Below are 24,352 nucleotides of genomic sequence, written 5' to 3'. Positions count from 1 at the left end.
ATATTCTACACTTAAATTATTTTGGATTTGCTGCAGGGCATTTCTGTTCTTGCAGGTAAGTGCTTTTGTGTTGTCATTCTGTTCCGGCCTGTCTTCTTTCATCTAGTACAAACACATGCTGAACATAAATTGCATACACACACACACACACACACACACACAGGTGAACGCAAACACACGACAGAATGTACACAGTGGAACAGCAGGACTGGGATCAACTGATTTCGCTCTCCTTTTGATAAGAACAGTGAGCGCACCTGTGCAGAGCAGAGTTAGCTACAAAACTGCCTCAGGTGACACAGATGAAGCATCTCACAAAAAAGACGTTAAATCAAACACCTGGTGGAATGCAGAAACAGTTTTTTTTTAATCCTGTCCACTACCATCTAAAAGGTACTATGGTATCAAGAAAAGAGAGAACATTACCACAAAGCCAAAAACTTTCACTGTAGTTTTAGACACTTCATACATGTGACTGTAAAGATCATTGAAAGATGAGAAGTAAAGTCAGTGACCTGGCAGGATTGAAAGCTTGTACACAAGGAAGACGTGTACATATAGAAAGACTTTTGGCTTATATATCTGTGCTACTGTAAGTATTTCTTTACGCTTTCATTTTCTTCTTCAAATAAAAAGCCAGGCCAGCACTTAAAATATATAAGTATTAGTCTGCCAATGAAAATATGGCACTTTGGCAAGCAAAAACACAGAGAACAGTCGGCTAATGTGACAGCTTTCAGTGGGACTGGTTTGGCAGACTTTGCTCAAGTGGCACAAACCCAAGTGCTCTGCTCACATCTCTCCCTCACACAGAACACAAGAGTGATGTGATTGAACAGACTGGTGTAACAGAGAACTGGGGAGGTGTGAGGGTAAAGGTTGCAGAGGGTGTGATGGGGACAAAAAGTTAACAGCAGGATTTATTAAAAGGTCAGTATGATACAAAAGGTAGCATAATCCTGGCCAGGACTGTTGGCAGAGTTCAGAGATTCAAATGAGCACAACTCACCCATACATTAGCTTCAGTAATGGTAAAGAGTCTGCTCTCTCAGGTGTTTCTTCTTCTACATTAACATTTGACAGAAAACTTGCTAATATGATTGTGGTTTATTTATGTACACACTGGGAAATCCCCTTCAAAGAGTTTTCCAACTTCCTGCCCGGGTCTCTTCATCTTTAACTATATGTCTCAAAGAGGTGGTTACTCAGTCTCTGGATGTGACTTCAGGGAATTGCACCTTCAACGGCTAAAGTTGCACCTTCCACAGCTAAAGTTGCAACAGTTTTTCACTCCTATTGCAGTAAAACTCCCTCAGATTAATGGAAACTTCTATAAAATATAAGCTTGCATAAGGTAGAGAGCCCCTTACACAACCCATTTTTACAGCACTAACTGAAATCCAAGGCAGTAACTACTTCGAGTCCTCCGTCTTGCCTTGCTATTTTCTTTGAAATTCTTTTCTAAGAGTTTTTCTCTAAGAAAGAAAGACAGCAATTCCGCTGGGTCCAATCCTCCCACAAAGAATAGAGCAGATATTGAAGTATAGGCACTGCCAGCCAAAGCACTGAAGCTTCCAACTCCTCTGGCTCAGTGAAGGAACACTGCCTCAGCAAATCACATCACAGAATGACTTTTCAGTTGCACTAACTGCCACTTTCTACTGCAGAACCTCTGGAGCACTTCTATTCTCAGAAATAGCAGTCCAATCAAACTGTGATCAATGTAACATAATTTGATAAAAATTCAATCTAGTTTTCTTTTTGCCCTAGAAATGTGGTATTTTTTTCCTCTAGGTCCAGACCAAGGTTTGCACTACGGCTCTGTCATTTTGTCACGTCTTGAACCTGAGCAATGGGCCAAACCATGTACTCTAAAATCCACTGCCGTGTACCTCCCATGCGCCACACAATGATAGAGCCAGGCCAGTAAACGGGAGATGGTTGAGGGGCTGTAAAACCCCACCCAAGTCCCTCCTGCCACTAAAACTGATTTATACATACCAAAAGCCTAATCTGCATGTCATTAAGCTGGAAAATCATTCCCTCTGACGAGCAGGCGTCTCTACCTGCCGTCAGGAGACGTGACCCTGCTCCTCACAAACCTGGCAAGGCTTTATGGGGGAGTAATCGCCCAGAACAGTCCAGCTTTCAGCTCATTGTAGGCGTAACAGCCTCACTGATAACACATCTCAGCTTTACATGACCTATACCACCCACACACAAAGCCAGGTAATACCTGTGTGTTCACTTCATCTCTCTAGCTCAAGTAAGACATGGCTCAGCAATACCCACCACAGCATCAGGATTTACATGTATCCACTAAAACTATGCTGTATTATCTCAGAGCATAGAATAACACATTGGAAAGCCTGTGTGGAAAATCTGCTGGTGAAAAATGGCCCCCGAGGAGAGGGCTTTTTTTTTTATGGAGCATCAGTGAAAATGTTTGATTTACTGGCCTTTGGAGTAACATTAAGAAAACAGACCCATCTCCATATTATTAAACAATGACAAATCTATCAAGCAAGACTCGACAGGAATCCCAATCCTACCTCCCCCTATTTATATAGCCTCAAAATGGTGGCCACAATAAATCTCAGCAATTTCCTCTATCCTCCCTCTATTCCTCCTGCTAACCCTGGAGCTGGGACCGTGTCTGTGTTGTCAAGCGATGGGGTGCGAGGCAGACTTGCAGAGAGATAAGAAGAAATAGTGCTGTCTTCAGAGTAATACAGTGGAGGAGAGATGCAGTAGATTAGGGCCCAGTTGCTGCTTTATATTCCTCTAAATACATCAGCAGTAGCATGTGTCAGCGTAACCAAAACCACTGTTCCATCATCCCATGGAAAACTACTCTTTAGGGCTGCCGCTGACGGGATAGACCAACAAGCAGCGCTGTCAACCCTCTTATTCTCATGCTCTCTCTCTAAACTGGCTCAGCTCCTCTACCTTCAGATACAGTATATTTTCTGCTCACTCAGTGTCTTTCCACCCATACATTTCCCAATATGCATTTCATTTTTTAGTATTCGCAGACTTTATTGGAACACTTGATAGATACATGGTGTCACCTCACCACCATTCTGTGTCACAACTGGTCCCCATAGTGTGTGATAGCCAAATGCCACACATAAATATCCTTGCAGTTGTACCCTCTAGTTTATAGATGGATAATGTGGCCTGGTCAGTATAAATGCAGCAGCCCAGATCCCAGCTCTGCTGCTGCAATGTCGTGCCCTTCACATGTACCCTTGACAGACGGCTGTAAAAGTTTTCAGTGAGTAGTAAAAATGGAAATGGTGCCTCTGGTCTGGAATGGAATATGCTGCACGTGAAATTTATTTCAAATCTCCTCGGGAAGATATGGGTGGCGCTGGCTCCAGTGCTGTGTGCGAGTTAAATCACAGTCACTCTCCCCTGCTTGCCATGCCTACTCCTCCTCTTCATTTCCCTCTCACTATCCTGTTTAAAATTCATGGACTTTCTTATCTTTTTTTTGGAAATGATAATTATATTTCCCCAGAGTCTGCCAAAAGTGCTTGATTAAGGGACACTCCGTAAGCATGTTCACATGAAAATGTACGAAAAGCAGAATGATTAAGAACATGCCATGAACATCAATCCATTTTTACTGTGAGACAAGGTGTAACAACAATGGGAACTGAATGTTTTCCCCATTCAGAGTAATTAAAACAGTAATTTAAGGTAACTATCTTACCTGTTAAAGAGCTGTCCAGGTTGTCCATGCTAGACCCTGGTGTGTGCTCGATACCACGGGGATGCCTGGCTCCGTAGCCTTCATCCTCCTCCTCTTCTTCCTCCTCCTCATCCTCATCAGGCAGGTCAGTCTCCAGATCAGAAACCATTGTGCTCGACACGTAGCCCACTGGAGGAGCTGGCGCCTGGGGAGGAAGTGAGCCTACTTGCATGTGCCTGGGAAGAGAAAGAGATAGCACATTACTCTACTGGAGTGAGCATACGGCATGTACCAAGGAATGTTGGGGACTTGTGAATATAAAGATAATAAAGGGAAGGGAGATAGTAAAGGGAATATTCAGTGGTTTCTATGCCACAGGATGGTGATAAATGTATGTATATGGAAGTGGGGTGCTAATTTTAGAGACCTCTTTCATATGTGACGCTCTGAATAAATTTGAGCAATTCCACTAATTCTACGGTGCTGCTTGCATGCTAACACAATGACCCACTAATTGCTGCTGTAGATGATACAAAGACACGCTCTCCAAGCCTGTCGACACATGGCTGTCACCTCAGTGGCAGCTCGCTCTGCTGACAGCCACATTTGTTTGAAGAGTGCAATGTCTTTGACGCATTTTGCAGTGGGAATTGGTTGTAATTACTGGCCCTCTGGTGTTTTCAGAGATGCTCTCTAACCAACATAGTCATTACTGGGTTACATGACATCTCCTTCCTGACAGGGCTTTCTTGTCTCCCCCCACTTCACTATTATGAATGAATGCCAGTCTCTCATTCTCTCTGCATCGCAGTCAGAATGAAGCATGGCCTTCATCTGACTTGCATGAGCACCACAACAATGGAATGTGCTGTATGGGTGTGGGGGAAGTAAACAACCCTGGGTAAGAAATTGTGTCTCTTAGAGTGAGCAAAATACAGTAGTTGCCTAAGTGGTCGCATGGGCCCATTAAAATGAAATGATTAATGGGTTTATCTCCACTGCACACACAGTTGACATGAAGAATACCGAAGGACCCAAATAAATCCTGACAGCAATACATGCAGAACATAATATACAGTAGGCATTTTAAAATGACAACAATGCATGCATTATCAAGTATAACTAAACATGTTTCTAGATAGACAGACAGACAGATAGACAGACAGACAGACAGACAGACAGACAGACAGACAGATAGATAGATAGATAGATAGATAATGCTGTTTTACCATGTCTGTTTTGCCATGTCCAGTTGGTATGCTCTGGTGAGTTCATCCAGATGGGCTTGGAGCATGGGCTGCATCTCGTCCCGAGGCGAAGGGGTAAGGGTTGCTGTGGACTGCTGTCCAAAGGAGACAGCTGCTGGGGAAGAGGCAACCCCTCTGATGGGTGGGGTGGGTACCCTCTCCTCCTCTTCCTCTAACTCATCCTCCATGCCTTGGTGAAGATAGGTCTGCACAGGCATGGGTGGGCCCCAACCATCACTCTCGTACCTGACGTAAGAAGAAATGTTTACTGTAATAGTTCTCCCAATTTATGTGTGAAATTGTGTTTGCAATCTTCAGTCTAATCTAGGGCTGCAACTAACTATTATTTGTATTACTGATTAATCTACATTTTATTTTCTCAATTGTTCAAATAACCATTTTGTCAACAAAATGTGTGAAAAATGTCAATTTCCTAAGGTCAGAGGAGGTGTATTAAAATGACATGTTTTACCTTATAGAGATGCAAAACACATTTATTTAAAAGTCTATGCATACTGAGAAAAGAAATTGAAAAAATCAAAAACACACGGACAGAAACAGAACTACAATAGGGTGTGCAATACTGTCAATGTCTCCAAATGTAAAAATGTTACTGAACAGGGAGGGAATAGCAGACAGCCTAAAAATATAAATATTTTAATGGAAATTCTAATATACTAGCATAGTGCTTTGTGACCTTGTCCAACTTTTGGAAGAATTTGTTAGATGACAGACTTGGGTGGAATTATGGAGGAAGCCAGGCTTCACTTCCTCATTGCCGTGCTTATACATGCTGAAATAATACTGGCCATAAAGAAAATGTTCATTAAAGAAATTTGTCAGTGCACACTCCATGGGACATAACTGTTTTAATCTGCTGCCATTAAGAGCAGCTTCAGATTTACAGTGCACGGGACTCTTCATTTGCCAGATAGCCTATTAAAGCAGATGACTCTCCCAGATTGGAAATGGGAGAAAGAGGACATATCACCTACTGGACCAAAGAGAGAGACACACACTCACACTTAAATAAACCTCTGTTACTTCATACCCACTATATAATATTATGTTGGATTCACCACACTAAATGATTTTTAAGAAGTCGTGCAATTAGTGTATAAAGAAGTGACTGGTATTACATCAAACATCTCTGAGAACTTTGGAAGCTTTTTACATCTATTTCAGACTAAGAGGTGGATAACAGTCTGCTGGTATTAATTCCCTTTGTTTGTCTGTCTCTCGCATTTGTCTTTACGAAACAATGCAATTATGATTTTTTTTCCCCCACTATGGAATTCAGCAAATAGATTAATCTGAAACCATCTGTGTGTCGACACGCTAGTAGCAGCAGGAGACGTTGAACATTGTTTTTTTCCCCCTTCATTTATTTTCCAGTCATGAAATCATCCCATAGATTGAAGGTAGGATCAGCAGATAGTTTGATCTGCAGCCATCTGTATATGAGCTTTTGTGTGAAAGCCAGTGTAAGTGAGTGTGTGTATGTGTGTGTGTGTGTGTGTATCTGGCTGCCTGTGGAGACTATACACACATTGACCGTTCACTTTTCTCCAGATGTACAGTAGTACAGTAATTAGCTGCAGAGAAAACAGAGCTGAACCCTGTTATTACACACAGCAATGTGTGGTGTTGCTTAAGTTGGCAAGCACCGTCTTGTTTGTTCCAGCAAGCAAAAAACTAGACTCTCTACTACTAAAGTAGTCAGAGGAGGAAACATACAATGATAGCAATGAGTAAGCTCAAGGGCATATACAACAAAATCATTATAAAATACTGCTTCATTTTGTTCAATTGTTTTCTACTGCAATTTTACAATAGTTTAACCACTTACCTACATTAATGAAATATTTAAACAAGGATTGTATATGAACCCTTTTTCAGAAAATTAAAAAGGAAGCATAAACTGAGGCTAGATTAAAGCTGTGTAACTGTAAATGGCCTGAGTGGAAATAGGATTAGTTAACTGAAATACACCAGAAGGTTTAAACAATAGGAATATACATGTCATAATTGCATGTGGCCATATAGTATGATTTCTCCTCAAAGCTGGAGGTCTTGTATACAATGGGAGGGCAGTTGAAAAATAATTTGACTTGAAAGGTCTATGAAAATGAATGAGAAAGATATTGACAAAAATATGAAAAGCTCTCTTGGCTACTTTGCATGCACTTTTTGATATGGTGCCTTACTTCAGCTTGTCAGTTCCCTGTCTACTTTAAAGTCTGGCAAAGTGCCAGGCTTCAATATCTGATCATGAGGTCAAAATAAAACCTGTGTAACAGTCAAGTTTTATCCTTTACTGCACAAACAATAAAATATACAGTAACTGCAAAAATGTATGCTTTTGTATCTATTTAATGCACATTATCTGCTCATATTTTAATAATGTATTTGCGTTAGTTCACGTCTCGGGTAGACATACCCTCCTCCTTCATGCTGTTCATTGGGATAATGGTCCATCTCTGTACCGGGCAGAGGGTGAATGGGGGGAGGGGGCAGAGGAACATTGGCCCAATTTGACCCATTGGCTTTGCTAGGTTTGGAACCAGCCTTGGTCTTCTTCTTCTTTCCTCCCTTTCCACCTACAAAAGGAAGGGATTTATGAGACATTAATTAGATTGCAAAAGACAATCAATTAAAAACGTTGATGTTATAAGTGGGATAGCATTGCAAATTACAGTAGTTGGCATGTGACAAATGTATATTCTAAAGAAACTCACTTTAATCCAAACATGTTACTTAGATTATGGATCCATCTGGACTGAATTTCAACAAACCCTTGGAAAATCATACACAATTTCAAACACAGGATTTCAATGGGCTCCTGCCTGTCAGTGCTTACATAGAAAAGCTCAAGGTTACCTGATGAAAAGCATGCTTCCATTGATTAATTGGCTGAAAAGCCTCAAATCTCCATAGAAACGGGAGAGAATGGCAGTAAACGAGGCTAAGGCAGACCTTTGTGCTCCACCCATCCCTCAGTGTCCCCTTCAACACCAGGCTTTGGGTTCCCACAATGAAATATCTCACTTCACAGCATCATCATAATGAATGGCTTGTGTAGTGTCAGTGTGTCCCTAATGGAATTCACTGAGAGTCTATTACTACTTTCATTTCTTTTATTACACCGGAGAGCCACTAACCCCATCCATTTCCACTCATATCCCTCCAAAACCAGATTCTCCACTGCCCCATCCATCTTTATAAATCTGCCAGCCAGGTCAATACTGAGTTTTATACGATTTGGTCAGTGTGAAAGCAACCTCTTTTTCCATCTTTAAAACACATTTAACTTTGAATCCAAATCTGTTTTTATGTTGAGGTATATACACTATACACCTGAAGACTTAGACATGCTGCTGGAAAATGTATTCTTAGGGTAAAAACACATTTTATACACTTAAACTTTTGTTTCTATCAAGTTTATCACATGATATGATATGATATTATCGATATGTTGTGCACTCCTTTACTGTACCATTCATTTTTGAGCATGGAGGTTTATCAATATCTATCTATCTATCTATCTATCTATCTATCTATCTATCTATCTATCTATCTATATGTATATATATATATATATATGTATATATATATATGTATATATCTATCTATGTGTGTGTGTGTGTGTATATATATATATATATCTATATCTATATATATAGATAGATATAGATATAGATATAGATATATATCTATATCTATATATATATATAACTATAGATAGATATATATCTCAATATTTTCTGTAATGCTTCTGAGATTAAACATATGAAAGGGAAGTAGGGAGACATACTTTACAGTTTGTGCATATATAAATCAATTTGTGGCAGGCTGAAGTGCCTTTCTACCAGTAAACACCTTAAATCTTAAACCAGGATACCTCAAACCTACGTCACCAGCCACACAGACTAGTGAAACTCTGTTGAACACATTTGTATCTGTCATCTGTTGGTTAGCCTTCACTGCCAAAGGCCTGTAATCACTTTTCCCAGTGCCACAAAAAGCTGCCAATACTGCATCTTGCGCAATGTAACATCATGCGCTCCACTGTAATCTAATAAACTGACTCGACTCAGACACGGCAAAAAGTAGATCACAGCCATCATAAGAAATGTACAGAAGTGATGACATAGATTTCTATTGATTTTCATGGAAGCCAGATGGTTGAGGAATAAGACACCCTGTACAACATGTTTTAAGTCCTTAAATTTTGATTATTTTACTATAATGAGGTTTTTACCAGCAAGAAAAACAAAAGCACTTCATAGATGAGCATGGTAACAAAGCTGGGGCAGGGGAGGAAATATCAGGCATGAGGAGATAGAAGAGGTGTCGGAATAAGATTAATAAAGAATGGAAGTAATAAAAGAAACAACTGTAAGCCCAAGGCAAGCAGCACAACAGTGTAAGTATAGTCTGAAAGTAATTGGGTTTCCTAATCGTACCTCTGGGCGACTCTTGACTTTTACCAATAAATGGTGAGCTGACGCGATTGTTCAATCATCCTTAGTCCCTCCACACAAGACCAACCATCAATATTGTAAATGAGCCTCTTCTAGGGAAGAATGGTCTGGCACTGGAATTACAACAGCTCACCCCAAATATGAAAAATACAGAGCGCGGCTGTGGCTAGCAGCTATACAAGAATTACACAGTGAACCCATCTCCTTTGACAAAACTGGGCCTCTCTTCAAAGAGGAACTCACACTAAATATAGATTCAGCATTGGGTATTTATACCCAGGGTTTGGGCGCTCCCAGCCTATAACTGCAGGGCTGCATAGCCTTGAGCTTGCTTTGTTTTCATTGGGTGCGTCAGTGCTGAGGGGGGAAGCCACAGAGCAGAAACTCTAGAAAGACTATGCAGCCACATATAACTTATGAGTTGGAGAATAATTTCAAAAAGGACATCAAAATAAATCATGTATCATCATTTTTTTTTTTTAGATTAGTTAAAAAAAATACAATATGTTACATAATGGGGTGAGATGCAACATATATGGGGAGTGCAGGAGCACAGCAGGTCACACACAACCATGGACTATGCAACTTCACAGGGTGTAAGGGGAGTGCGGGAGTCTTCAGGGTCTCAAACTGCTATAGAAAACACAGAAAAACAGCTACCTCTACTCCCTTACACTAAGAACAGTTTTAATGAGCAGCTTCATGTCCCCAGTGGAGATCCATGCTGCCATGAAAGCTGCTCTATTTCTGTTCCTTTTCATCCTGGCTCTCCTCCTTCAGACCTGACATTCATTATTCCTTCAATCTCCTTAGAGGGAGAGCAAGGCACTGTAACTTCAACTTTTCCACCCTTCAAATGCTGAGTTTACTTTGGTTGAAATCTGAATCAGATCTTAAGCTTGTGTTGATTCAAACCTGTCACTGTAAAGATGAAGCGTACAGTGTACAGCATGTAACCTACTGTACAGAAGACGTACTATATAGTCAGGAACTCATTTTAGTCCTCATCTCCCGTTCGATATATCAACAATTCATATCATATCTTCTGTTAATTAATTTGCTTTTATGACATTGTTAATACAAATACAGACTTATTATCTCTTATTTAGGTATTTCATTTTTAACAATAATTGTTCACCCAACTCCCTGAAATGGGGACTTGCCTATATTACACAGTCCACATTCCTCTAATCCTTTATTCTGATATGGTGTACTCCGTAAAGGTAGGCGGAGGAACACTGACAAAGGTGAAATCTTAAAACAATACATTAGTTACTGTTACTCCCTCACAGCAACCACATGCTGTAAGCATCTATATACTTATTTTAACTGATAAAAACCTTTATGTACTTATCTTGCCCAGAGTTAGAGGACAGATTGATACCGCTCTCCTGTCTGTTAAATATGAAACTACAGTCATCAGGAAGTTAGCTTAGCATAAAGACTTGGAGCAGGGGAAAACAGCTAACCTCTCTGTCCAAAGGTAACACAATCCATGTACCAGCACCTCGTAACTTCATTATATGTCTTGTTTGTTTAATCTGGGCAAAAGCCGAGGTGTAAAAGTTGCGGCTTTATGTAGTGTTATGTGCTAGTCTGGACAGAACCAGGCTAGATGTTTCCCATTACTTCCAGTCGTTATGCTTAAGCTAAGCTAACAGGCTATTGGCTTTAGCTTATTTAGCGAACAGAGGTAAGAGTGTTGATCTTTTTTTTTTTATCTTTTCTATTGATCTTTTTATCTAAATCTCAGCAAGAAAGCGAATAAATATATCTTCCAGCATATCAAGCTTTTCTTTCAAAGCATATTCTCTGACATTTTATACTACGCAGGAACTCCCCATCATTAAAGTATAATACAACATGTTCCAAGCTCATTCCAAGCCTTCAGTAAGCTGCGTGTCTAAGGGAAGAATCTGCCTGTAAGGCATGGCCACTTCACATCCCTCTCTCCAGCCCACTGTGTGCCAGCGCATTGAATTAGAGACCAGTTAAGGCAGTGGCTTGTAACTAGATAAAAGAGAAGAGTGGAGGGGAGGCAGGCAGAGGGCTGCCTTGGTGTCCTATAAATGACATTGTAATTCTCTGAACATGGGTTTTAGTGTAGTCAGCTACCATTAGGGGAAGAGGGAAAAAGGGAGGTATTTTTGCCACTTTACCCAGCCAAGCATCTCTAATGGTGTGCGTGTGTGTGTGTATAGTCCACTCTGTCTGAAAGACTCCCTCTGCCCCTATTCCTGTCTGCTCACTCACACAGTGAGAGACAAAGACTTTACAAGGAGTGGCAGTGATGGCAGAAACCCAGCATTAGCACTTGCAGCCATACTCTGTAAGGAGACCACAGTACCATTCTTTCTCTCTGATTTAAATGTCCTGTTTCTTCATGCTCCAATAAGCTGTCGACTCCTATCCAATATCACAACATGGCTACATACAATAGTTGATGTTTCACTCAGAGCCCTGTATAACAAAAGAAATAACTTCAAAGCATCCTCATGTAATGAACTGTAAGCAGTGGGAGCTGAGTGAGAAAAACATCTCTGGTGAGGGAGAGGGACTGTGTTGATATGAATTTTCTTAGATGGTTTGTACATGCAAATAAGAGATCAATAAAGCAATTAAGACATCAGTCAATCATAAAGTCAAGCGGCAGAACCCCAGAGTGTCCCAGTTTGCTTTATAAGATTCTCTGCTGCGTAAACCAACCTGAGAGACTGCCGCTTCGCTCTGAGCTGTTGTGAGAGCTGGTGGTGCTGAAATCTTGTGATTGGTTGTGTGGTATTCTATTAGACAATCCTTCGGCCAATCGGTAGTCAGGAATGAAAAGGAGGGCTACAGTGAGGGTTAAAGGGCAAAAATCACAGTGGCATCAGGTGATTGGCAGTTAGCACAAGCACATGCAAACATGCAGTTAGAGCATTGAGCAAGCAGGACATATTCAGGATTCACACATTCAAAAAGGTGCACTTGTTCAGCCTTTCATCCACTGTCTGATTTGTATGCAGACAATACATTTGCTGGACAAATATGAATCCTTGTTGATTTGAAAAACATAGCGTAATCTTTCACAAAACTCTTTTCAATTCATGGAATTGGATAAATGAGTCAATAGTGGGGATTTTAATTCAATATTTGTCCCCCATCAGAGAGACATAATCATATGAGATTACACTTCTTAAAATAATGCCAGAGAATCAGAAAAAAATGTTTTTTTAAAAGATTAATTTAATTAAATGAACTATGAAGAACTATAATCAATCTATTTTAGACTGTTGGAAAATGAGATCCAAACATGTATTAGAATACAGCCGAGGAACACTCATTACATCTTAAGTATGAAACTCCACTTGGCTTTAAAAAATCCTGCATCAAATCCACGATAATTCATTTGGATTATTTTCTTAAATATTAGTCAAGCTAAAATGGATTGGCAATTACTCTGAAACTGAAGGAGGAGTGGAACCATCGTGAAAACTCAGCAAGAAAATAGACGAATGACTTAACTGCACTACTCCTTCATGAGATGTTTATTCAGCCTTGGAGAGTAACCAAATGATGTCTACTGGGGGGGAAATCACTATTTTAAGACACCCTCCCCACAACCACAGTTGGCCTTTGGAAAGACTACACAGACCTTTGGTGGAAAAGTTTAAATTCCAAATGACCATCTTCTTATAACTGTAAATTTGTGGCTTGTGATCTAGATAAATTCACTTCATTTTTGATGTCACAGGACAAGAATAATCTCTAGTAGACACCATCTTACCACCCTCAAACATGAGGGCAGCAATATCCCCACAAATAGCTACTAGCACGCTGACTTTGTTAGTGTAACTTACTGTTGTTGCAGGAGTTCTTGTCGGGTAGGGAGTAGCCCAGGTTGGCCATCTCCTGCTTGGCCTGCAGCGAGGCCTTCCACTGGGCTTCGGGCAGGTCCACAGCCAGCTCGTGGATGCTGCTGGAGTGGAGAATCTGGGTGGTGGCATAGGGAGTGGCCTGGGAAGTTTGGCCAGGGCTGTTGTAGTTGGCTTTGGTGGTGAAGTCTATGCTGCTGTAGATGGCTCCATCAGAGAGCATGGTGCCCGTCTTATCCCCTTGACCGGTGGGGAGATCTGGCAAAGAGGAAAGGGATAGCTGTCATCTAAAAGGGATGGTCAGCTCAACTGTAACCATGGAGTATTTGAATAAGAAGCATGTGGTAGAAGTGGGCTTTCTGCCAGAAAGCCTTCAGCAAGTCAGGTAACATAAGCCTTTCTGCCAGAAAGCCATGTCAGGTGATAGTAGTATAAATAGCGATGAAAGCACAAGTCCATGATGGCAGGAGGTGGTGGATGAATGGTTGAAACACTAGACTTTTACCCATGAGACCAGGGTTCATGTCCTGTGTGAAAAGTCAACATTGACTTAGTTGACTTGACTTGTTATTGTCAGTTTTTTCAGCCACAATTTGGGTATGTGTAGGCAACAAGAGTACTTGGTTAGGTTTGGGAAAAGATCATGTTAAAATAACAAGTCAACACTGACTTTTGCTTTCACATAGAGCATGAACAACAGCTTCCTGACAGAAAGGGTCACTAGCAGGAGGCCCTGAGGGCAAACTTCTAACTTGTCAGCACTATCCCTGCACATTAGGACTTGAGTGACCTGAGAATTAAATGCATGTGATCCTGGTGTGTTATGGAATTACAGTCTGGGTCTTTGTGTTTTCATGTCAGCTCACGTCTTCAAAAACAACACTTTGCAGGTTCACCTCATCCATCCCAAAAATCATCCCAATTATTCATCCTTTCCAACCCTAAGCCTCACAGTCGAGGTGTCCCTCTCCCCCCACATGTGTGGATATCTCACATCCCCTCCCTTCTCTGTTCACATAGATGAGGGATAATGCTGCTGCTCTGCATGTGTGTGATGACAGAGGAAGGGAGGGGGAGAGAGAGCTAGGGAGAGAGCAAGCACACTCTCCCCGTAGTGCATGGTTTGCATGCCCAGTCAAGGGGAGATGATGTAGAGCCATGGCGGAAGTGTCCGCATCTGCGCCAGTCAAGCTGCGCCTGTCCTTCACGACTGGCTGCTCAAGACCATCCTTTCAAACACCCATCCACCCCCTGCTCCTCTGCCTCCTCTGCCTGTCTCTCCCCTCACGTTCTCTTGCTCTGAGGTATGGGCAATGACACCGGGCTGGACTATCGGCCATTAGTCAGCCTGGTGACAGTGGAGGCCCTGCTGTTAATGCATTAGCTGTCCACTGATGGGATATAAATACTTAACCTAACATACATGAAATATGCACATATGTATATACATCATAAATGCACACAGTATATGAACATGATGAACAACAGGGAATCTGGTAGAACAGAAAGGAAGACAAGCCATCATCTTTCCTCTCGAATGGTCTCTTTCTAAAAGCACCAGGGTACTCACCTCCTCGGCCAAAATTACTCAGGTCATTGGGTCCCCCGGAACTGCTGTTGACAGGCAGGCTGGTGGCTGGCCAAGAGTCCGCTAACCAGGGGTAACCTGGGTCACTGGCATTAAGCAGGCCTGGCCGGCTAGGCAGAAACACAGATTAAACAAAGGCTGTGAAATTACATTAATACCAGTTTTTGTGCAAATTATCCTAAATTACTTATTATGCATGACTTAATTCTGCATTATGTTACTGGATTTAGAAATAATGAATAAAAAACATGACAGCAATCAGCAGTGAGACAATTTGAAGAAAAAAAAAAATCAAGCATATGTTTAAATGTTGTGCACAAGAATGTGTGTTTGTGTGTGATAAGCTTGCCATAAGCCACTGAAGCTAATGAAACACTTCTGAGATAGGGGGAAATACTGTACGGATACATTTCTTCCCCCACAAAGTTGGAATTCCTTCAGGCAAACACAGCCCTTTATCTCTCTGTTTCTCCTGCTGTGTCTTTGTCACATTCCCTGAGTTATTAATGCAAAAGCACACTGTGGAGTCACTAACGCATGCATTTGCTCTCTGCACACATGTGCAGGCGAACACCCACATGTATACGTTTCCTTATTCATTAATATCTTGCACATTCTGCTGTGTTTTCCCATCTACCCCTTGTGGTGGTGTCCAGACAGTCTAAATCTTATTTGATGAGACGTCAAACATCGGCCCTGGCCCCACCATGATGCTTCAACCCACTTGTGGGATGCCTGCATATGGGAGAGGGCAGCTCCATTTAACAGGTGTTGTGTCCCTCCTGAGGGGGTGAGAACCATAAAAAGCAGCCATTAAGACTTTAACCTGTCATGGGTGACTGCTGGGAGGCCATTAGGGCCACTTTACTGTACAATCACGTCTGAGGCTCGTTACCATGGGTAACACAGATGGCGTTAAATGAGAATGAGAGATGGAGTTAAATGCCTTTGTTTATGTCTTACTTCATTGATACATCTTACTCCACATCTTTCCAGTGACTCTGCATTGAAATTGATTATCATGCAAAAAAGGACTGTATAATCACCAATTAACATCAGTAGGTGAGCAATACAAAATACTAAATAAACATATTCTAAGCAGACACAAGAGCCTCAACAGAAATATTTTAAGTATTTTGTTGAAGGCCTCTTTTATTCATTTTTCCCTGAGAAATCACAACCTGCAATGGTCCAACAAACATCACATGTGATGAAGGATGTCATTGCCTTCTTAGAAACACAACACTCCCAGCTCTCAGTGCCCAGCAGTGCTGTGTGTAGCAGACTGCAGATGTGTGCTCGGAGAGGCTGTGGAGCACAGTAGTTAGCAGCCAGGCAGTCTGATGGGGTTTTTTTGTCTTAGCTCCAGTAGTGTGACGTGTAGGCTCTGGGGGACTGGGAGAGTGTCACGCCCTGAGGACAAGGGCAGGTAATGGGCGTGCTGCAGTCAGTCTCTCCCTCAGCCACAGGTTCTAATGAGAAGAGCTGTTCCACAGAGGGGGGAGTCCAAATGAACTGCAGCCCTGGCAAGCTAAGAGCCCTCGCTGTGGTTCCTGAATGCCAAAACAGGCCCTCGGGGGAGACGAGTCATTCAAATTGATGGCTGTGCATCAGACAGATGCACTTTTATAGGGTAATACATCTCTCCCTGTCCTTCTGCCTCTGTTTCTGGCTGCCATGTTCCACCACTGCCATCATTCTCTTTCACCATACCATCTTTCCCTAACCCTATTTTCCTTTATTTTTCCCTTATACACCTCCACCTCCTCTGTCTGTCCTTCCTCCCCACCTCTTGTGTGCTTTGCATCTGTCAGACTAAAAATTCCAATCAGATGAAAAATAAGAGGACATTGCTCTCTTTTGTTGACTCAAGCAAGACTGCACCACAAATGCACGCTGTCTAAAGTAAAAGACCATGCGTTTGTCTCATTACTTGTCATACTTGGTGCCGCAGCGAGACCTCCCCCTGCCCACTAGAGAAAGACCATTTGAAAGACAAGGAGATGACAGTGGAAATGGCTGCATCGTCCTTGTATTTATCACACAGCAGTAGTCCTGCTCAGGATAATTAGAATAAGACTGATTTCTACTGGGGATATTTGTTATATATGTGATTGTGTGCGACTGTGTGCTTGTGGGAGATGGTGGGGTAATGGGGAGTGTGTGGGGGTTGGACAGTGGGTCATATGTCTAATAACAAGTCAACAGCTAACTGTTAATCCCTGCCCAACCTACGATGGATGGCAACCTTGGCAGATAAAATTTGATTTGGAGCGTTTCCTCTCCCTGCTAGACATTTCAGTTACTTGTGATGGGTAGGAAATGATAAATATTGCCAGAGATGCCTGACACTGAGCTTCCAATAAATAAGCCAAGTGAGAGATATTAATTCCAAAGCAACTTCATAAATCAGGTGTTTATGGTCCCAGGAACTGGTGGATGGAACTTCGATTAAAAGTCTAGACATTAGCTAACACTTAGAGCAATGGGAAACACAGATTACTTTCTAGATTAACTCTTAGATAACATGCTGCCATTTAGCATTCAGATCTTGGGATGTAAATGAATCTCCATAGCAACAGTCTTAGTGAAACCTGTTCACTGCAGTTATAAGCCTATTCTCCCTGCCTACAAGAGTGAATCTGCTTCACTAAAATATTGATCAGTGCCAAGATAGGAAGTTATTACTACCTTCTAATTACCATCTCCCTATTGGCAGGAGGATAAGGAATGAGCCCTTATCGGCTTTTATCAATTTCAATTGAGCAGCCAAAGTCAAATCGTCCAGGTCTACCAATCTGCAGCCTATTCATCTTCCATGAATCATTTATTTTGTGATCGATTAAATGTAATTGTTCAGTCAGGGTAATTTGGCAGGAACCAATGAGAAACTGGAAACAGACGTGGTTTCATTTGCTATTGTCTAATTAATGCAATAAACATCTCATGTAACAAATGAACACATTTTCCTCTGATACTCTGCTACAAATTTTCACTCTCAGGGCAGATGGGCAAGTTGCAACATCTGGGATTTGAAGGCACTGGAGTGACTAACAGATCAGAGGCTGGTGCTAGAAAGAGAGTTTCAGACTGCATCCTATTCCAGTGTTGGGAAAATTGTGGCAGTCACTGCTTCTGTCGAAAGATATGACAAATATAGAGCACCACAAACACAGACATTTCAAATCCCATTCGCTGGAATGAGAATCAGAACCACTTATGTGGAAAATTGAAGGAAAAACACTACAGCAAAAAGTAGATGAGAAAAGGCATGGCAAGTGGTGTGGCTAATTCATTGAGAGTGTGCTGGCAGCTCGCAGAACAATATAGGCAAAATTGTCCATTGCGGCACCCAGTCATATGCACACAGTAAGGAAAAGATGAAAAAATGCATACATATAAAAATTCTGCAACCTGACAGTAGAACAGCCACATTCTCAAAAGCCCAGAGACACACAGGGTCACATTTAGTTGGCAATCGCTGGCTGAGTGTTTGAGATCTGCAGGCTTTACCTAGTCAGGTGTGATAAGCGGTAGATAGACAGAAGCCTGAGATTCTCAAGGGAGTCTCTTGAATACCCACAAAGGCTCAGTAACTGGTGTCATTGAGATGTGCCCTATTCACTGTAGCCCCTCTCTCTGTCACCAACACACACTGAAATGGAGCAGGCTGTATGGGGGCGCAAGCGGGGTACCTCCACACATCTCTCCCCTGGGTAATTATTTTTACATTATTACATGTGCTCAGATCCCAGCCGCCCACGCAAGGTGACAGGCAAATTTATCACTCCAGAGGGCTTCTGGGTTGCCTGTAGCCAGCAGCAGAAGATAAATGACAAAATAAAAGCACTCTCTGCTTAAATTGTTTCTGTTAATTCTGTTGAGGAGATTTATGAGTTCATCTATCGATGCATGAACGGAGATGTGGTTGAAATGTATATTTGCACACCAGTTTGCATGGCAGGCATACAAACAGGTATTGGCTATCTATCAATCTATCAGTCATTTATCAATGTTGGAATCAAAAGCAGCTTGCTGTAGAGCTAATGCATTGCTGTGGAGGAAGGCTTGTGTTAAGACGTGTTAGGTTTCAGTTGTGATATTGCGCTCAAAAACTGCATGCCATTTTGTCTCCGGTGGGAAACTCACCTTCCATTGCTCATCAGACCGCCATCAACTCTCTGGAATGTCACTGAAGTCAGAAAAGAAAGAAACAGGAAAATGGAGGGAAAAAGGGCAAAGCCAGATATTAGGTTTTTCTATCATAATGCATCACAAACGACCAGGATTTCTTTTCGTAATTAAGATACGATACACTTTTCAGTATTGTGCAGTTTGCCCTTGTGCTTTAACAGCTAGACAGTTGAAGGGATGCAGATGTCCCTCTGTGTCCAATGCCTTTCATGACAATTTAAAAAAAAAGGTGCAATGATGAGGATTGCATATTGCTTTGCTTTGCTTTGCATAAGTGGAGACGTCATGTGTTCCTCAAGGACAAGATGCCTGATGAGAGGCAAAACTCATTTCATCTTTCTTATTTTGCTGCTGAGTTATTATCAGATTTGTGATTAAATCTCAGCCAAAAAATGATTAGAAAAGGCAGAGGGCTCATTAATCACGTTGAGTTTTCTATCTGCGAGCATGGAGGCTGAGTTACTGATCCTTCTGCAAGCAGGGCTCCCCAGAAGCCATACATGTGGCCTGTTCCATTACAGTGATCTATAGATAACAAGGGCCGCTCTTTGTCAGCGGCTAGTAAAACTCCATGGCTCAAAGTGAGAGACGGCTGTGAAGGATCCATTTCATCTCTGTTCAATGACCATGATGACAAAGCAGCATCGGGAGTTCTAAGCATGTAAGAACTTCAATGGATCACAGGAAACACAAAAAAGCAGCCCGAGTTTTGGAAATCACCTCATACCGATGAGGAGGGAAAAAAAGAGAGGAGGGAAAAAAGAGAGCTGGTTTACTCAAGAGAGGGAAAGATAGCTGTTAGTAATTTGGCTCGTTTGTTCCACAGATGGAGATTAAAGAGAGAAGGAGGCTGAACATTCCTCCCCTCTTTTCTGTTTCATTCAGGTTGATTCCACAACAAGCCCAGGCATGGACAACAGAGGGGGCTTTTCTGTGGGTGACGTACTAACACAGATGACAGGTAGAGGAAACTCCCACAGTAGATTACAAAGGCTGCTAACAGGACATTTTAATGCATCATCAACATTACCTAAGCTACCTTAATCCAATTTTCTGTCTCTTGAACAGAATTTTAGGATTTTACACAAAAGAAATGTAATGCAAAACATGTCTCTTATGAATGAGGTTTACTTACTGCAATATGGTTTAAGCCACTGAATACCAGCAAGTGGAATTAAAATATTCGCCGCACCTAAAACAGAAGTTTTACCCTGATGATGCTAACATTGCAAGTGTGCCTGAATAAAATATAGCTTTGACAGCTCGAGACAGAGTTGGCTCTCCTTATTCAGGCATAGCTAAAGCCATTTCCCTTTGTTCCACCACCAACAAACTTGCATTAGAGGAATCTCTGTCGTTTGAGAGAGGACTGACAGGAGAGGAAGGTGGAGGCGAGGGAAGGCTGTGCAGCGGGAAGGCCTCTGAAGTCCCTATCTGTGCTCAGGCACATTTTTGGCCTGCTGTGGAATACTTTCATGTTAGCCAGAGTGACATAGCAGCATTGCTGCGCTTCTCGCCTCCGTTTTCCAGATAAGCACTTTCTCCAATATGAATACAGATTAATCCCCTTTAATAAGCATTAAGGGGGGGTGGACATAATCAGCATATAAAAATTCCATCAAATCTCCTTCCTGCTGGCCGTGCGTCTCAACAGTGTAGTGATTTACCTCTCCTGTACTGACAGCTTTAGGAGGCTGAGACAGGACACTCTCGATACATCAACTAATTGTCAATACAGAGAAGAGCAGCACTGTAAGACTCCTCAGCCACACTCTGGCTCATGTTCTGAATATCACCGTACTCTAACTCTATAATCTCTGCTATATTTGACCTTGTTATGTGCTTGCTGCCCAAAACTGTTTTAGTGAAATAACCTGCTTCCTCTCTGGCTTCTCCGAGGTTTGCTGCCAATTTAAAACCAGACAAGATTCACAAACAAATTAATGTGTTCCATAATCTGTTGTTACAGCTGCTGTGGAAAGGCTAGAGCAAATTAGGTTTTTGGCTGTAGGCTCCACAGGGACCATATGGCTGCAAGTATACTTTACTAAAAAATGTTATTAGTTAAGGTTATCAGTAAATCCAGGAAAACAGGGGGAAGGGCAATGTGCTGACCCCTGACTCATTGCAGCTTTCAGATACACTGATACTGTTCAGTACATAGGCCTCAGGGCATATTTTATACATTAATCAGTAATGTGTTTTTAAGCTTTCTCTTTACATCCAACTACTCAGTATCTTTGATAGGTTAACTCTTGTCTCAGTCCACTGCATCCACAGACAGCCAGATGAATTATCTGTACAGCGCTGGTGCCACTCAGGTTTAATTCAGCAGAGGACAGGTGGCAATATAACACCGTTACTCTCATCAAAATGGCTCTAGTTTATCATAAACAAAAGAAATTTAGCCAAGGTATCCAATTTTGTATAGTCAGAGTACTGGGAGAAGTCATTACAAGTAAAAAAACACAAAAACTTAGTGGACTGAAAGGGAGAAAAACCAAACAGACCATCCAGCTGCCGAACTGACACCTATGGAGAACAGATATCTCAACTATGACACAATCCGGGTCTTAAAAGGAAAACAAGAATGAATAAAATTATTGGAGGAAGAGGAAAATGGAGAGTCTCACCCTGCACCACAAGACTGCCACAAAAAAGATACACAAGACAGGATGAAACTTCATTCAAAAACAGGTAGCCACAACAGACATACACACAAACACAACACAATATGTAAATATGGCTGAAGGTTGGGCAGGAACAAGGGCTTAAGTTTGCAGGGATCTAGTCATAGCCAATAGCAAATCTAGATTTCTTTGACTTGTAAATTTGCTTCTCTGGTTGGTTAAATTGCCTTCATGATTATTAAGTTTGGATTTGCATTAGCCATGACCATCAGTCTGACAATCCAAGCATTTATACTATAAGCGGGCAGGAGATTAATCTGCAATTAGGGGGTGAGGAGACGGGACAAATGAACAGTACCTGCAGGGGTGAAGGTGAAGGACTGAACTGCAAAACAAGAAGACAGAGAAGTTGTGTGTTAAAAGCCTGCAGAGATAAGCAGTGCTTTAGGGGTATCTGCACGCTGGGGACGGGGATAAGCCGAGAGATGCTGAGGGTCAGAGAATGTAAGACCACATCGTCACCCAGTGTGCAGAGCGACAGCCAGGAAAGCAGCCAGCTCAGATGCCACAGAGGTGTAGAGACGGTGGCATAAACCAAAGAAAACACACAAACATATAAATGTAACAAACAGAAATGAAGAACAAATTAACCAAAACGTCTTATAGTTGATGTAACTGTACATGCTCTTTTGACTTGCAAAAAATAAAGAAAATATATCTCTATAAATATGTGTTTCTCTTGAATTTCTCTGAGTTAATAAGACAGGAAATAAAGCTAGAATGTTGTGTTACACTTACTGCAACACTAATGTGGCAGTTCATTACCATTTTCTGCTCTCTAATTAAATCTTGCACCCTTGGCAGTGTATGTGGACGTGGTGGTTGCTAGTATTGACTGGGGGTCACTCAGTGAGATGTCAGGGTCAGTGTGTGGGAGGAGAGCTGGACAAACTGCAGCTTCAGTGACCAGCAGAGAGTCCAGTCTGCCCACTCAGCTCAACCACCCTGGGCTATTAACCAATACCGTGGGTGGATTTGTCAAAAACTGTAGCCCCCCCGGAAATGATTCACCCTGACATCTGTCTCCCTCTTAAGCTTTAACACTGCAGCCGTCTCAACCCCACTGCTAGCTACAATGTTTCATCAAAATTGGACTGAATAAGATATTAATGTAGTTGAAAAAAAAATTGAATGGTAGAATTTTCCATTGTTTGTTAAGGCACAAGAGCAGAATGTCAATGTGAATTTGAATAGGCTAATAGACTGTGAACAGCCTAACCTGCATAGTTACTCAGGCCCTTTCTCTTCTTTCTCCTCCAATAGAGCCAGATGCTGAAGCCCATGAGGATGACCCAGCAAGCCCCTCCAATACCAGCGATAAAAGCAGGCTGTTTCACCACGTCAGTGATCTGCTCTGTGATGCTGTTGTTCCGGTTTCCGTGTATAATCACATCCCGGAACTCCTTACCTGAGGGCACAGGGATAAACAGGCAGCATTAATGTGATGCTGGGTGGATGGTTACTGGAGAGAAACAGGAAATAACAATACTGTTGTGCATGATTTGCTGCTTTAAGGTGAAAGTTAACATAATAATACAGAATGGCTTGTGAATGTTCTACTTTTTCTTTGTGTGGAGATGAAACCTATCGATACATCAAAAAGGTTTAGGGCTAGATTAAGCTCAAAGAAAGTAGGTCTGATACATTCCAGCTGAGATATTGACCAATGGAGCAGGACATAGATCTAAAGGATGTGCAGTGAAATATAATGTACAGATCGAAAAGGACAAAGCCTAAAAGCTTATAACAAACCCCCAGGTGAGCAGGTTGTTTGCTTAGCTCAGCCTTTAATTTACTCTATTGCCGGTAAAACACACCATGTGAAAGGGGCAGAGAGGATCCCGGTCTGCATTGATGTCCAATCGCAGCTCACCCTGACTTGTCTACTTGACTCTATTTCTTGGATCATGATAAGACCCCGAGCACAAACAAATGGTCTGACACATCGGCGGGAACAAATACATGCCGATATAAGATGAATACGCACATATCATCTGAGCATGCATGCAAAGTTGCACTAATGCTCTTCATCTTCATATGACTGCCTAACCACATCAACACACATGTATTTGCACATACACAGACGTGCAAGAATATAGGATATTTGGACTGCAAGCTTGAGGCTCTGCTCCCAGAGATGGATTATGTGAGTGACACTGGGGAAATAAGAACATGCTACAGGCCAAGCCATCAGTTATGGGTCAAATCAGGCACAATCTGCCACAGCTCCACATAAATCATTTATGGTCAGGACACATATCAAAATAGTAGTATTTTAAGAATATTATCCATTTGGCCATTCCTAGTATTTGAATGTGTTAAATTAGGGAGAAAGTTATCAATTAATCTTACCAATGATAATAGACTGAGGTTCACTCTTGACTCCAACCCCTGCACTTGTGCTGGCAGCCACTTCCACCCGGTACACCACTCCCACCTGCAGACCACCCACCACCACTGAGCGTATGGCTGCATCCACGGTCTTATTTACATGGAAGCGCGTCTCATTCCCCAGACACCAGATCTAAAGCAGAGAGGAGACAAAGAGAGGCAGTTGATTCCGTTTGGCTTCATATAAGTTAAATCAGAATCCATGCG

At 41.8% G+C, this 24,352-nt stretch overlaps 1 protein-coding gene across 4 annotated transcripts in view; it reads right to left on the bottom strand.

The window, feature by feature from the left end:
- robo2 (roundabout, axon guidance receptor, homolog 2 (Drosophila)) overlaps positions 1-24,352 on the bottom strand; it is a 158,657-nt gene that overhangs the window by 6,970 nt on the left and 127,335 nt on the right. For 2 of the 4 annotated variants that reach the window (XM_070828640.1, XM_070828641.1), the window contains 9 exons: positions 24,107-24,278; positions 22,974-23,162; positions 19,020-19,062; positions 14,853-14,980; positions 13,268-13,540; positions 12,135-12,260; positions 7,385-7,544; positions 4,927-5,190; positions 3,719-3,933 (listed from right to left, as the gene is read on the bottom strand). In XM_070828640.1, coding sequence (XP_070684741.1) covers positions 3,719-3,933; positions 4,927-5,190; positions 7,385-7,544; positions 12,135-12,260; positions 13,268-13,540; positions 14,853-14,980; positions 19,020-19,062; positions 22,974-23,162; positions 24,107-24,278 — 1,570 coding nt within the window. Of the gene's footprint in view, positions 1-3,718; positions 3,934-4,926; positions 5,191-7,384; positions 7,545-12,134; positions 12,261-13,267; positions 13,541-14,852; positions 14,981-19,019; positions 19,063-22,052; positions 22,080-22,973; positions 23,163-24,106; positions 24,279-24,352 lie in introns of all 4 variants that reach the window. The other 2 variants (XM_070828639.1, XM_070828643.1) reach the window with 2 other exon arrangements.

Source organism: Pempheris klunzingeri, chromosome 4 (genome assembly GCF_042242105.1).
Source record: "Pempheris klunzingeri isolate RE-2024b chromosome 4, fPemKlu1.hap1, whole genome shotgun sequence".
In the NCBI taxonomy this organism is placed as follows: Eukaryota; Metazoa; Chordata; class Actinopteri; order Acropomatiformes; family Pempheridae; genus Pempheris; species Pempheris klunzingeri.
The sequence above is the reverse complement of the archived record's forward strand: the minus strand, read 5'-3'. Positions and strand labels throughout refer to the sequence as shown.